The sequence below is a fragment of the Labrus bergylta genome, chromosome 2, assembly GCF_963930695.1.
Source record: "Labrus bergylta chromosome 2, fLabBer1.1, whole genome shotgun sequence".
Taxonomy (NCBI): Eukaryota; Metazoa; Chordata; class Actinopteri; order Labriformes; family Labridae; genus Labrus; species Labrus bergylta.
Window position 1 is genome coordinate 14,480,691 of NC_089196.1, and position 14,703 is coordinate 14,495,393.

The 14,703-nt window shown below is 43.4% G+C and overlaps 1 protein-coding gene across 7 annotated transcripts in view; it reads right to left on the minus strand.

The window, feature by feature from the left end:
- Window positions 1-14,703, minus strand: part of mctp1a (multiple C2 domains, transmembrane 1a) — a 128,106-nt gene that overhangs the window by 7,614 nt on the left and 105,789 nt on the right. For 5 of the 7 annotated variants that reach the window (XM_020652378.3, XM_020652377.3, XM_065965415.1 and 2 more), the window contains 4 exons: window positions 12,705-12,800; window positions 4,128-4,237; window positions 3,457-3,566; window positions 3,080-3,177 (listed from right to left, as the gene is read on the minus strand). In XM_020652378.3, coding sequence (XP_020508034.2) covers window positions 3,080-3,177; window positions 3,457-3,566; window positions 4,128-4,237; window positions 12,705-12,800 — 414 coding nt within the window. The remainder of the gene's footprint in view (window positions 1-3,079; window positions 3,178-3,456; window positions 3,567-4,127; window positions 4,238-12,704; window positions 12,801-14,703) is intronic. The other 2 variants (XM_065965406.1, XM_020652379.3) reach the window with 1 other exon arrangement.

Genomic DNA, 14,703 nt, shown 5'->3' on the forward strand with positions numbered 1-14,703 from the left:
TACCCACAAAGCATCCCAGGACCTGCTCCTCTCTCTCCCCGTTTCTTATTCTCTCTTAGTCTCCCTCTCATACTGTCGGTGTGGGCAAATAGACAGGCCCAAAGAAAGTTGGGTGCAATAGGCGACTATTTTAATGATACTATGTTATTCTGGCTTTCAGAGAGAGCAAAACTAGGCGGGTTTCATCTCATGTGACGCCTAATGGAGCATAAGGGTTATTAAATGTTCCCAGGGAAACACTGTTGTGTATAGTTCACACATCTGCAGATCGGAGGATTCAGCACTCACGTCTAGTGTTGGGAGAGGAAAGGCATGTCAAGGTGACATCAACCAGTGAGGAAAAAAAAAGATAAAAGTAAGGAAAGTTTTGCCTATTAGCTGCTGTGGCATGACACATACTGAATAGTGACTAATTGGCCACTCGCAGTGAGATGTTTAAATTTGTCACAAAAGCGGGGAAGGACAAAGCAAAGGAGAGAGACCTCTGGTTGATGTAAGTGATGGCATCTGGCAACGTTTCAACCTTTAACTATCCTGCCTTTGACCCCCTCTATGTCCAGTGAGGCTTAATTCCCAACATAAATGTTGTCTAAAAATATTAACCCCACTCCCCACTGCTCATTAAGCGCTAAATTGGAATTCATGCTTATTTTTGTACAGGGGGTTTGATCCAGCTTCTTTACACCGATCATAAAAGGCCACTTGGCATGCTAATTGCCTTGGCCCTACTTATGCACTCCCTAGCTCACATGGCTAATGGTGTCGTAAAACATACTACTGCACTGACACCTCCCAAACGCCAGGTAGGGAAAACTTTGCCCTATAAAGGTGCTCAGTTTGGCCTCGTTTAAGAGGACATGAAGGATTCCTTGATAATGACCCCAACGATAGCTAATGCTGGCAAAGGATCCAATCCAGATACAGGAAACTGTTGCCCAAAGAGGGACAATGGCTCTTCCACATACACATGCACTAGAAACCATGGGAGCTTTTAACATCTCCGCTCACAGAGGGGTGTAATGATTTAAGTAAACTGTTCAGGTGGTAAAAGGTAACACTGCTTGTTGAGGCTTCAATGCAACCCTGGGTATTGGGTTTTTAACGGGTGTTTGACGGTGCTCTTAAAGGATCAGAGTCACTTATTTTAAAGAGCTTGGTTTGCAAGAGTGTTGTTAAAAAAATGCAAAGTTTCTATTTTGTCCTGTACATGAAATAAATTAAAGAAAGAAGACGCAACTGAGTGTCAAAAAGAGTTTGCATAGTAGCTGTGCAGCTCAAGAAAGTTGGACTGTGGTTCTGTGTGGATGAACTTTGTATATCAAGTCATTAGAGTCTCATCAGTCCTAGCTGCACCTCTAAATGAAGTGGAAAGCTTCACTGAAACACCACGACCCATTATACGCATCACTTCTAAGAGAGCGTGTGTGTGTCATTATTAATGTGTGTCAGGTCACCCCGGGCCCTGAAATAGCACTTCATTAGTCATCCAAGGTATCAGGCATAGTGATTCTTTGCCCCAATACCAGGGGGTGCCATGGACACATGCCAGGGAGGGGACACTGCATTTGGATGCCAGGACCTGTGTGCATCATCCCAGAACCTACAGGGTCTAATCCCCATGGACGGCTTTGAACCAGTAAGGCTGGGGCAGGCAATGAGGTGAAGCCACCACCGCAGGCTGCGGTGGGATGCGCCACAGAGCAGAACGTACTGGTCTGTTTTTAGCCGTTGACCAAGAACATGATGTCTTTGCAGAAAATTAACCTTTGAATTCAAAGAGAAAGTGATCAGTGCAGCTCTCAGTTCTTTCTCAGCGAGCCAAACAACGACCCTAAACTTCACATAGCTATTCAGTTATTGTTATAAACAAAATGTCCAGACCTGAACATCCTCAACCGTCTTCTCCTGAAAGCTACACCCCCCCCCCCCCCAACTCTTTCACCTTCATTACTCTGTACGCTTGCACACTGTCAGTGAAACCTGGCAACGATCACCATTCTGACAGCTGCAGCAATAGCTGTTACAGTAGCACTTACAGTATTTGCTATACAGTAGGCACAACTCCAGCAGAATGGGCACCAGACCAGAGCAGCATGTCTGCCCTCACCTTCCCCAGCCAGCAGGCCCTCATTAGGGGCCTTGTAAAGGACTAATACCTGCAGGGTATGGGGCCCTTCACTACTCCACTCCTCCAGGCTCCAGGTGTGTAAGGTGGCTGCACTCAACAGAGGGGACAGCTTGGGCTCATTTAAGCCGAGAGCTACCTGCCTTGTGCCCCAGTAAACTATGAAACTGTAAAAACTGACAGGGGCAGACAGGAGGAGAACACGGGGGGGGGGGGGGTTTGGCAGGGGTGTGCAGGGGAGCAAGGATTACGACCCTGTAAAGATGAAAGAAGTTGTGGGCAACAAGCGATCAAAGAGGAAGTGTGTCAGCACTGATGTGGCACGGGATTGGTCGTATCATTGCCCCTGGTCGTTCAGCGTCAGCCTGCATGTGAGTTTATCTGTGCGTTCATGTGCATGTATTGAACTCAACACAGCAGGGATTAACTGCCACAGCGGACACCATCGGTGCCGGATAACCTACGACTTTCACAAGCTGCCGCTTAATTGCTGTTTAAACTGCACTTCATCCTGAGCAGCATAGCACAGTTAACACACACAAACACACACACACACACACACACACACACACACACACACACACACACACACAATATTTTAACTAACAAAGCCTCTGTAGTCCTGAGCCACAAAGTTAATCTGATCTCACGCTTAATGTAAAAGCAAAACCGCATGAGGCTGGTTAAGTGTTGGTTGACACTCTGTTTCAATTACTAGCATAGCTGGGAAACAACAGCTAACTGTTACAGCATGTTTGCACGTGTATGGAGACAAATCAACCTAGTTATAAACTGGGCATTAAAGTCTGACAGGGAAAGAGAATGAAAGAAAAGACAGAGAAAGATGGGATTATAAAAGGACACCTAACCCTTGCCCATGTCTGGAACTGACAGATGTGTTGTCAAAAAGACAGAAAAAGATGAAACAAAGATGAAAGTGTAGAGTTCACCCACCACTTGTACATCTGAGGGCACTCTGGACAGAAAATCTAGCAGCTCGTTGTTATCAATAGTGTAAGGGTCTCGGAGCTTTTTGGTGAATTTATTAACACCTGTAGAGAGAGAGAGAGGGAGAAACGGAGGGGACCAGAAGGGAAGAGTGGGTAAAGACAGATAGGCATGTAATATTGCATGTTGTACCAGTCCTTCAAGCCTTTATGGTTTAAATATTTAAGAATCAAACTTTACAAAAAAAGAATGAAGGCTGCAAATGAACCTGTTCTTGCTTTTGTTTAAATGGACATAGTTTTAAATTCAAGCATTCCGTGAAATATAATTTCTTACAAGCACAGTGCATGTAAACAATCTTCCCACATTTGAGAGTCGCTCACCCCAGGCCAGCACGATGTATCTTAACGGAATGAAGTAGATGAGGAGGGTGGCCACTCCGAGAGCCACGATGGCCAGCCAGCTTAAAAAAGGCACAGTCCAGTTGAAAGTGCTGAAAAGAGAAGAAAAAAAGAGGGACTGTAAAAATGAGGAAACATGGCAAAGCTCCGTCTATCTTTACATAGATATGGAGAATAGAGTGAGTAAATGAGGGCTTTTCAATACTTTTCAACCCAAACAAGCTGATCAGGATAATCGGGCATCGCTAATTTATCACACTCACCTGAGTTTGCAGAAGGAAAGAACTTCAGCAAATGTCTTACAGGTCACGATTTCAGGGTGAAATAGGCTATGGATATTACAATTACCGTACATAATATGATCAGTAAAATGATTTTTATGTTATGGAAAAACCCCAAGTCCCAGATGATTCTGTATGATTTTAAATATTTGTACTTATAATTAAATAAATGAAGTTGCATGTGTATGCAGTAGTGTACAGTAAATACGTGGTTTGTGCGTTTTCATGGTGTATTTCCTCAGAGCAGCACTGAGTTCAACTCAGTGAGGCTAACAAGAGGAAGCGGGGCAACCTGGTATGGCAGAAGAAACTCTGGGGCATGCAGAGCGCAGCGGAGCGGGCCGGGTGCCGAGGAGTGGGCTTACGACTCACTTCTTTATCCTCTCGCCATAGGAGGCCACTTCATCCAGTGCATTCTGCACGCTGATGCACACGTCCTGAATGGCATAAAGCTTGTTGATGAAACCCTTTCTCTCCGAGTCCTGCATGAGAACAGATAGAGATGTAGGCGAGGGAGAAATAAAGTAAAGGGTGAGGGAAGAAGAGATCGAGAGAGTGAGAGGAAGAGAGAGAGAGACAGAGGACAGAGAAAGAAGAGTCTGGGCACAGGCATCGTTGTGGAAACAATACATTTTAAATAGCGTCAAAGATTTGGAGTGGGGGAGCCAAATCACCGGATATCCTGCATGAACTGACGGAGCGCTTTCATTCCAGGGAGTAATAGAGATATAAAGTCGGCAGAACAAATCTAAATGTTTTCCTCCTTACAAAAGCTCACACAAGAAAATTTGAATATGTGAATAGAGAGGCAGAATTAAACTCAAAGCCAAATGGATACATCAATCTTTGGGCGTTCTGTCTTTCTCTGCGGCTGCCAAGACAGCTAGGAAGACCGGGCAGAGCCATCTTTTGTTCTGCTGGCTTGCACACTGTGATGATGTCACCAGCCATGACATCATTATCATCCTTATTAACACCGTCACCCACCACGAAGAGCTCTTCCTTTTCCACTTTTGATGGTTGGGAACTTGAGAATATTGTGAAGGGGCGGGGGAAGAGACTACGCAGGCTATGTAAAATCTGCAAAAAACCCATCCTCTTTCTGAAACAAAGTGAAGAATTCAAGAAGTCATGCAACAGTCAACGAGCTGCCTGCTGACTGACGGACAGGCAGGGACAGGAATGATCTGGACGTAATGAGGAGACAGAGACTGTTGAGAGCCTTTGGCTGAGTGAGGACATCGACACGCAGACCAGTGTGCGGCTAAATGTGACTGGTGGTCATGCTCTGCAGACAAAAAGGGGACATAACAAGAAGGTGCACTATCTATGTGAGAGGTACAAGAGTTCCTGGTGGTACTTTCATGGGTGCTCAGTTTACAAACTGGCAAGGGAAGAAGACTTTCATTATGTCGTCCAGCACCTTTATGTTACAAGCCTAACACAAAAGAAACAGTAAAAGTAGTTTGTCCAACTCATACATTTATAATTTGATTTTGTTCTTAAGGGCTGGGTGTTACTAGATAATCCCATGTTTGCTCTAACCCCTATTTTAAATGATAAATATAAACACATTAAACCTTACAAGAGAATTAATGTTAGAGAGCTCTTTGAAGAACAGAAGTTAATAAACAGATAAACAGAAAAAAAGATTAGGTTTTAGTAAAATAAGTTTTAAGAGTAACCATGAGATTATGGCCCAAGCCTTCATGGCCATTACATATTTATTTTGTGTTACAGAGGCTGTATGTAAGTGATGGCTGCGTTATTGCTGAAGATGGATGGACATTGTTAAATAAGAGAAGTAAAACTCTGAGTAATCCTCATCATTAAAACCAAAGACGACAGGGAAGGAGTCAAAGACATGAAACCTGAAGGACCCCGAAGGCCTTTACCACATTTTGAGGCCCCCCCACCTCACCATAACCCTCCCACTGAGACCCAAAACACCCCACCAGCCCCCCTTTACTTCCCCAAAACCCAACCTCTTCTTTTGACTCTCCATCCAGGATCAGATAATGTGAAAAATGAACCATGGAGCAGCCAGGGAGACCACATGGCCTCCCCAGCAAAACCACACAAGACAAATAGATATAATTAGACAGCGTCCCTGGGTTATTTTTCTTCACAAATATATTACAAGACTCCCTTTCTTTCTTTCCTTCTCTCTCCTCCTCTTCTCAGAGTCCATCTGTTTTTCATTGCTCGCTCAAACAAATCTCTGAACGCAGGGCCTATTGTGCCGGGCTGGGTTAGGCCGGGCCGAGCCGGGCTGGGCTGGGTCAGGTCGTTTTTTTTTTTTTTTCGGATCCCGGACTCAGGGGAGAGTGTTTGAGGGCTAGGGGAGTGGTGTGAGAGAGCAAGCGGGGGTGGAGAGGATAGGTCAGAGGTCGTCGGGGTATAAACCATTGCCACATGCCCCTCGGACTGCGGTCTGACTCTTATTTCCTGTCTTCAAACACGGCGTGGGGAGGCAGGAGGTAGGAATAATACAGAGGGCCACGGAGAACCTTGTTTTCCCAGCTTCCCTGCACACTGTGCACATATGGAGCCAGGCAACCTGTTCTTATAACGCAACCTTATATGCACACAACTACACACACACACACACCCTGCAGCTATTAGATAAGGTTGATCTGCACACCTGGTCTTGCTGTTTGACTCTGCAAACGATATTATATTCCGGCAGAGATTAAACGATGAGGGCCCTCGACTTTTAAAAACGGGTTCTTTCTCTACTGAGCAAGTTTGTTTGAGTTTGCAATGTCATCACTGAAAGAGAGAGAACCGAAACAGAAAGATGAGGAGGGAGACGCATCAGAGTGAAGGTTAAATAGAGCTTTCTTTTGAGAGTGATATTTAACAAAATGTTAAAATATTTAAACCAGGAGGTAGCACATTTACTCATCCTCACAAGTGGATCCATCACTGGTGGATTAGGTTCAATCAAGGACTCAGTTTGGTGACGCTTTCTATGATATTGTGACAAATTCAGCCCGTGTGTCTATATGACTTTTCCTGTGTCTGTCAGGGAGCATGAGTTGGACTGTTTGGAGACCTAAAGGCACAGCTAATTAAATTAAATCTGTGAGGCCTCTCCTTTCTAATGGCTCCTGTATCTAGACATGTGTAGGCCTAAAATCATGTTACAAATCCAACAGCTCTGACAACATGGCTGGAATCAGTCAGACAGATCGTGTAAGAAGCCTGCCTAATGAATTTAGCATCATCATTTTTTATCACAACTGCAGTTTAATCTGTAATGGATTATGCTGACTTGTAACAGTTCCTGTTAGTCAGCTAAATTTACTAAAATATGTCATTTCAGTCGGCTGAAAGAACAGTTTTTGATGTTTGCATCGTCTTTAAGAATGACCTGGATCTATGTACTCATATTGTTTATATTTCTCTTTGGTATAAATGTCACATTTGTTTGTATGGGAAGTTTCTGCCACAATTATACTTGATTTGAACCAAAGCCCCACAGAAGGATACACCATTTAGTACCTTAAACCCTGATCTTGTCTGCATTTCACAGCCAACAGTACCCTTACTTTGTTAGTGATGTGTAGCCAGATCTCAATAGCCTCATCAGCTACGTAATAGCGGGACAAAATTGTAGCCACACAGTGTAGCCTGCTAATAAATTTGGTGTGGAAAAACAACAACAACACGGGAGACAAAGGACAACAAAGGAGGATGTATAAATACAATATACAAATATATAATATAAATGGCTCTGAGGGCCTTTACACATTTCTTTGTATTAATAGTACTAATTGATTCTCTGTCTTTTCTTGCTTGTTGGGCTACCACTGATTGTGATCATTAAGTTTTTAGTTACTGTACAATAAAGGGTCAGGACAAAACAGAGGAGATGTAAACTCTGTAGAACTGCAAACTACTGTGTCATGAATCAAAAAAGTGCACTGAGAATGTTTGGCTGTGAAGCAGAAAGTCTTTGACATCAATTACCTCTCATCAGGTTGAAATATTTTGTAGTCTTTTTCTTTGTTGTCAGAGATTTGTTTTAATTGCTTCTTTGGGGTTTAAAGACATATTTTTATTTTTTGGGGTTATGTCCAAAGTTTGCATCATTGTTTGGATGCTTGCATTGGGATATGAAATCTTAGCCAAGCACCAATCAATTTTGCATCGAGCCACCCTGAGTGCAAGTATTGCTGTGCGGGCTGCATCATGGGAGCGCTTCCATCAGGGGAGGCAGAGGCGGGAAGGCTCGTTAAAGTGATGTGAGTTGTTTGCATGCGTTAAGGAGAGACAACCCTCAGTAACACCAGAGAGCGCCCAGGGACATACGCTCTCACACACACACACACACACACACACACACACACACACACACACACACACACACACACACACACACACACACACACACACACACAAGAAACAGCCATGTAAGGCTAACCACACTGCACGTGCTGGTAAATTGTGGTAAACAAATGTGGTAAACTCCTTGAAACACTTGATTAAATATTTAACAAAGGAAAGATGCACAATGCCTCTGTGTACTCGACTGCTCCACTTCTCTTTCAGCGATACAGCATCACTGTAGAGTACGTTTAAAAGCAAAAGTGCAAAGCGAGCAGTTGTAAACTTAGCAAAGACAGTTTGTTCCTCGCTGACCCAAGGCCTAGAGCTAAACAAGAGAGAGGTCACTGAGGACTCAGCCTATAACGATGGACTCAAATATCTGTCCTATATCTACTGGGTGGAAATAGAGAGAGCCATCTGAGACTGCTTTAACCTCAGATCACGTTGTTCCCATTGCTGGTTTATGACGTCAAAATGATAAACCTAACCGTTATAATGTAGCTGCATATATACCCATCGCACAGTGAAATGAGTCTGAACCACAAGTGGCTGCTGTTCATTGCTGCTGTGCTAAAATTGCACCTGTTTTTCTTTGTTGTTCTTGTTGCCTCTCTCCCTCTGACGGCACAGTAAAAATTGAAATGTCATATAAAACGTGACAGGATGCTAATATGTGGCTCCCAGAGGGCATCTGAAAGCGCTCTTGTTGATTTTGTAACTGCAGAGGGAGTCAGCCTCCCTCCTGTTTCCATCCAAGGAAAAAGAAAAAAAGAAACATTGAGAAGTTGAGATTGTTGAGGAATGCTTTAGGGGTGACACTTATTCAATGAACTAAGTCTGTGCAGGAATTGGGAATGACAGAATTATAAATACTCTTTAGACTAGGCATCTACTGCATATCTGATGTGTGATGTTTTGCCAGGTCACAAAACAGTTAAACATGGATCTAAGAGAATAACCATTTAGGTAAGAGAGAATGTTTTACTGGTTAATTAATTCAGTCTATTGTGTAGGTTATACATATGTGGTTTACAATGTTGAGTTAAAGTATGGCTCATGTATAAAAGAAAGCTATCAGGAGTATAAGTATATTGAAAAATACTCATAGTCTGTTTTTGTTCATTTTCATGAACAAAGGTAATAATGTATTATTTGCATTGCTGAGTTTTTCCTAGCTGGTATGATAAGCCAAATTTGTATTGCATGTTTGTATTTTAAAATCTGTTTATGAGACTCTTGGAAAAAAAATGTGTATCCAGAATAATACAATAAGGAGTCTCTTGTGTTGACCTTACACATTGCTACTTTACTAAACACAGAGGCAAATTATGTAAGCCAATAATTGCCCTTAAAATTAAAACTAATATGTCGTCTGTGTCTATTTCAAGTATAACCTACTCCACTGGGGAGCAATGAGTTACATATTTCACCCACTGGGAGTTAACTTAAGAGAGACTTGTAAGGGGGGGGGGGGGGGAGAAAACTTGGGAACCCAGTGGCCTAGAAGATCATCTCATCTCTGTCAGGAAATGACAACAAGACGAGACAAAGGCCCTGCGACCGGCCTCAGATACCACCATGCAACCTGGCAACTCTCCAGCACCACATGAAAGAAGCAGATGTTCCTTCTTTTTTCAGGGTTGCCGTTTGAATAAATAATTTATTTCATACACAACAACTAATCCATGAGCAAATGTGGGGAATACATCTCTATTTCCCCTCCCTCTCTTTACATCATAAGCACATAAATATTTGTTTAACTAGGGTGTTGAGATGCGCTGCACGTCTTCATGTCCCTCATCAAGCAGCTCACACAGACAGAGACACACACACACACACACACACACACACACACAAAAGGCAAAAGGCAACAATTGAGATGTAAAAGGGCGTCCTGCTCCCATAGGCTTTAGGTTTTGATTCTAAGAACGATACGAGTTATGCATAATTAGGGGCATGACCGATCTGACTGCAATCAGCTGCACTCTAGTGGTTTGTCAGGTAGCTTAAGGCTTCTTTGCCTGTAATTTGTTTGACCGAAAGTTTGATAGAGTCAGCATTTCTAATATTGGACAGGCTCCCAAAACAACCCTTCAGAAACCAATGGTTGACGTCACTCAGACTAAGTCCATGTTTACGTACAGTCTACGGTGTGTACGAGATATAGACACATTTCTTTGAGGACCTCTGTGTGCATTGAGGGCTGCCTCTAAAAAGCCAAAGTCAAACTCCAGTTAAGACTGTCAGCTCAAGGTGGACCAGACAGAAACAATGGTCTCTAGTACTCATTAGTCTCTTCAAGCAGACTAGTCCCATAGCGGGGATAAATTTACACATATGTAAAAAAGACAGGGATGGGGGGGGGAGAGAGAGAGAGAGAGAGAGAGAGAGAGAGAGAGAGAGAGAGAGAGAGAGAGAGAGAGAGAGAGAGAGAGAGAGAGAGAGAGAGAAAGGGAATAGAAGAAAGAGTTGGAGGTGATGCTGGCTTATTTTCGGTTTGACCTCTGCCTCTTGTCCTAAAGAGAAAGGTTTCTGTTGTTACAACGTGTGTCTGTGTGTGTGTCTGTCTAATGTGTCTGGGTGGCAGGAGGTTGTTTGCCACTGATCATCTTTACCCATCACCCCTGGGGGCCTCTCATCACCTCCACCACACCAGCCACTCCATCAGACTCAAGGTCGGGGGCACACCCACACACATAAATGACTAGCTCTCCAAAACTTCTGCACTTGATCACTTTCCCTTCCTCGCCTCCTGCTGAACGCCACCCGACCCCCGCCTACCCTGCACCCCCAGCCTGCTCCATCCTCCCCCCCACTTTGCCTCACCTCTGCTCCCCTGCTCCTGTGCTCTCCTTTCCCTGTCCTTCCCAGGATCCAGCCTGGCAATGTGTGATGAATGGGACAACATTACTCCTGTCCTCTGTTGGCCTGGTTAAGCTGCTCCCGCCCATCTCCCTCCATCTGTCAGTCTGTCTGTCTGTTTGTCTGTCTCTGTCCCCCGGTCTGAGCTGGCTTAAAAAACATATGCTACAGCAAAACTGTATCTCTGGATTTGTTTAATCAATCCAAAATAAAGGTACACATGAACTCTTTTATCTTGATAAAGGGATTGGAAAAAAAGCAGGTTTTATGATTCTGTAAGGAGAGGTATGTATTTAAACGAGTCTATTCTGTTTAATTAAGAATTTTAACAACACCACACTTAAATTTGTTTCAATCATTAAATTTCATCGTACACTTGTGCAAGTTAAAACACATTCCATTCATCACCTCAGTCTGTAAAACTCTCGATAACTTTGGCGCTCCTTTAATCATATATTCAGGTTCAGAGACACTCAAGCAAAAGAAACAGCTGTAACAGCCACTGTTTTAAACTTTGTTTTGGAAAGGGGGAAAAAAAAACGACAGTGCGAGAGTGCATCGCTATGAAGTGAGGGGATCACATCTTCAAAAAAGTAAATAAAATATGCATCCTCTCTGTGCTCATTACAGATTTATGACTCTTGTTAAAAGAAAAGGTGGCGGCTGCCTTCTAACATGTCTGACTTTCAAATTCAGACGACACTGCTGTCAAGTGTTGTGCTCCACATTCTGTCCAATGAGAGACCAGGGGGGCTGAGTGTGTGTGCCATCTTCCACATCTTATTTGGTGAGAGTCACGTCGAGAGTTACTTTGGGTGAATGAGAGCACACAAGAACTCCTCACCTACAGAGCAACGAGAGCTCATTGGAATCCTTTGATGCATAGTTCATCAGTCAGAAAGTTCAGTTGGTTCAGCTGCTTGCGTGTATGTGATTCAGAACAATAACAGTTGGGGGAGTCGACATTGCTGCATTAGGCATAATGAGCATTGGGATTTGCTCCAGCAATATGAAATAGTTTTTGCTGTTTCTTCAGCAACTTTTAAAGAAAAGAGCGCTCACAAGTGCTTTCACATCACCCAACCACCCACAAATGAAACTGGTGCACACATACACATTCAGGGTTGTGAACTCCTGAGAAAATTAGTTTGTTACGTGCTTATTATCTGTGACTTAGGGGTCATAAGGTGTGAAAACAATCATTATTTGTGAGAGGAATCTAATTAGTGCTTTCCAAAACAAAAAATCTAAATAGGAAAGGATTGAATTCCCTTATGGCCCCTCTCTCTGCACAGACTACATCCAAAGCAAGTACAATTACACTCTAGTCACTCCTAATGTCACCTTTTAGTACCCAAGAGTCAAAAGTCCCACAAGCAAAACATAGTTAACACTCTGTTGCGCTACATTCTACAGCTGTCACCTTGCAGTGTGACACGTTTACAGTGCTACAGGCAAGTCACACAAGAAGACGGGAGCAGCCTTCCATGCTGGAGCCCCATTAGCTCCCCCATCACCTTAAAGAGCAGGCAGAGGCTGAGGCCTTGAGGCGGGGTTTGGGTTGCGGGCTGAACGTGCAGTGCATAGGTGCTGACTGAGACGTGGACAGGGGGACAAGGGGGCTCAACACACACCCCGACAGGACGGCAGACAAGAGGCCGCCAGACAGACGATGAGCTAACTAGGAAAACCGGAAGACAGCAACACACACCATCAGGAGACAGTGCCAGAGCCACACACATGCCCACTTACCATCGTTCGTATCCACTCAAAGTGCCAGGAAGCCAACATATCCTCGAGGATATGGTTTTTATCACGGCTGTCCTCCCAGGGGCCTGGTTTACGGTCCTTATGGATAGATTACAGTGAGATTTTCTCTTTACATCCCAAAGAAATAAGGGTGAAAGAGTGAAAGAAAGAATGTGGTGTTTCACAGCTGGCGCCTTATAAATGATGCTTTGGCCAATGAGCCAAAACTAGACTGCAGTTTGTAGAAAAGAATAACTTTGTTCTCAACTTATGAACTTTAGAGACTGTAATAAAAAGTATTGCAATGGAAACATCTTGTCTTGGTACTCACCTTTGTTTGGACAAAGCAAATGCATTGATAGTTAAAAGGTGGCTGATTTGAGGCTTGTGTTTCTGCGTCCATTTGGACAGCTCAGAGAAGAAAGTCTTTAAACTTTGCATTAACAACGCGTATACGGTGAACTATGCTAACGTTATGGTGTACTGTCCAAGCTAGAAAGAAAACACAGTGCAAAAAAAAACAAAATTGCATTTAAATAACAAAGGCCGAAGTTGAAGTAGAATTGTAGAAAGAATGGCAAAGAGTCAGCGAACGAAGGAGAAATGAGAGAAAGCAAAAGACAAAGGGGGAGATATGCATCTTGCGGGAATAGAGATAATAAAAGATGATCCACCTGATGTATGTGTGTGACAAAGAGGAAAAACAAATAAACAACGCAGTGTATTTTGCATAGAGAGACAATACCCCACCATGCCTCTTTCACCCTCCTTTTTGTTTTCATTCCTCCCTCTATTAGCAAAACATGATTAAAATGCAGTTCCTACCAGCGTCTCTGCTGAACAACGGGGGGAAGAAAACAGACTGTGAGATGGGAAGAAAAATGAAGCGGAAAAGTCAAAGCATCTTTTACAGCGTGACGCTTTTCATCCTTCACAGGCGGTGAGAAGGGAAGAACACAGACATTCAAACTTTTTTTTCTCTTCCCCTCTGTCTCTCTCTCTCCCATTCTTCTCAAGAGCAAAAAACCCCCCTGATACCTGAGGACAACCCCACTGCATTACAATCTCAATAGCCTGGCAAGAAACAACATTTCAGTCACACTTTTTTTCAGAGCATTGATATAATTCCCATTGCTCTCTTTAGTCCAATTACATTATGCCATGTTGCTATCTGAGCGATCAGCGCAGTGCCGTGACTGGGATCGAGAGAGGAGCGCCGGGGCTAAGGAAGGTGCTGCAGAGCTCAACGTGCAATCTGGAGATAAGTCGAAAAACTTGCTCTGTTTAAAATATATTCACACTGATACAAAGTGTGTGGCTTATTTAACATTACATGGAGCAGGGAGCCTAGGCACTTGTTTATTGATACACGGAGGAAGAGACTAGTGCTTACAGAAAGACGATGGGGAGGACAAGAGACCTATAGACAGAAAAGAAGCGATTCTATAGGTTCAAATAAGTCACTTAGAGTTGCTGTGAGGCCCCGCAGGTTAAGAACTGGATATGTATCGAAAAACTCATTCACCGGGAGTTATATGCTTCCTAGATAACCATTTATAAGCACGCACATGTACGCAATTGGTTGTGTTTGTGTGTGTGCACATGTATGTGCAGAAGTCATGCCTACAGGGAAAGCAGCAAAGGTTGAACGGCTGTCTCTGCACTATGGATGAGAAAGATAAAGAGATAGTAGGGTGCAGGAAGACAGCTGTGTGGCAAGAGAAATTGAGAATGGAAGGATCATGTATGCTCTGTTTTATAAACCCAGTGCATCAGTTGCATTGCACTCTTAAAACTGATGGAACAGGCATGCATCCAATTTTTGGGAACCTTTTTTGGATCACTGATTGGGTGGGAATTCTCTGACATCATACTCAGGGTTGGAGGGTCATATGTTATTATAATACTGCAGTGTTACTGTGTTGTGAATAGTATAATGAAAAGGATTACATTATTAAAGGAGTATTGCTATTGTAAGACTACTGTGAATAACCTAAGACTG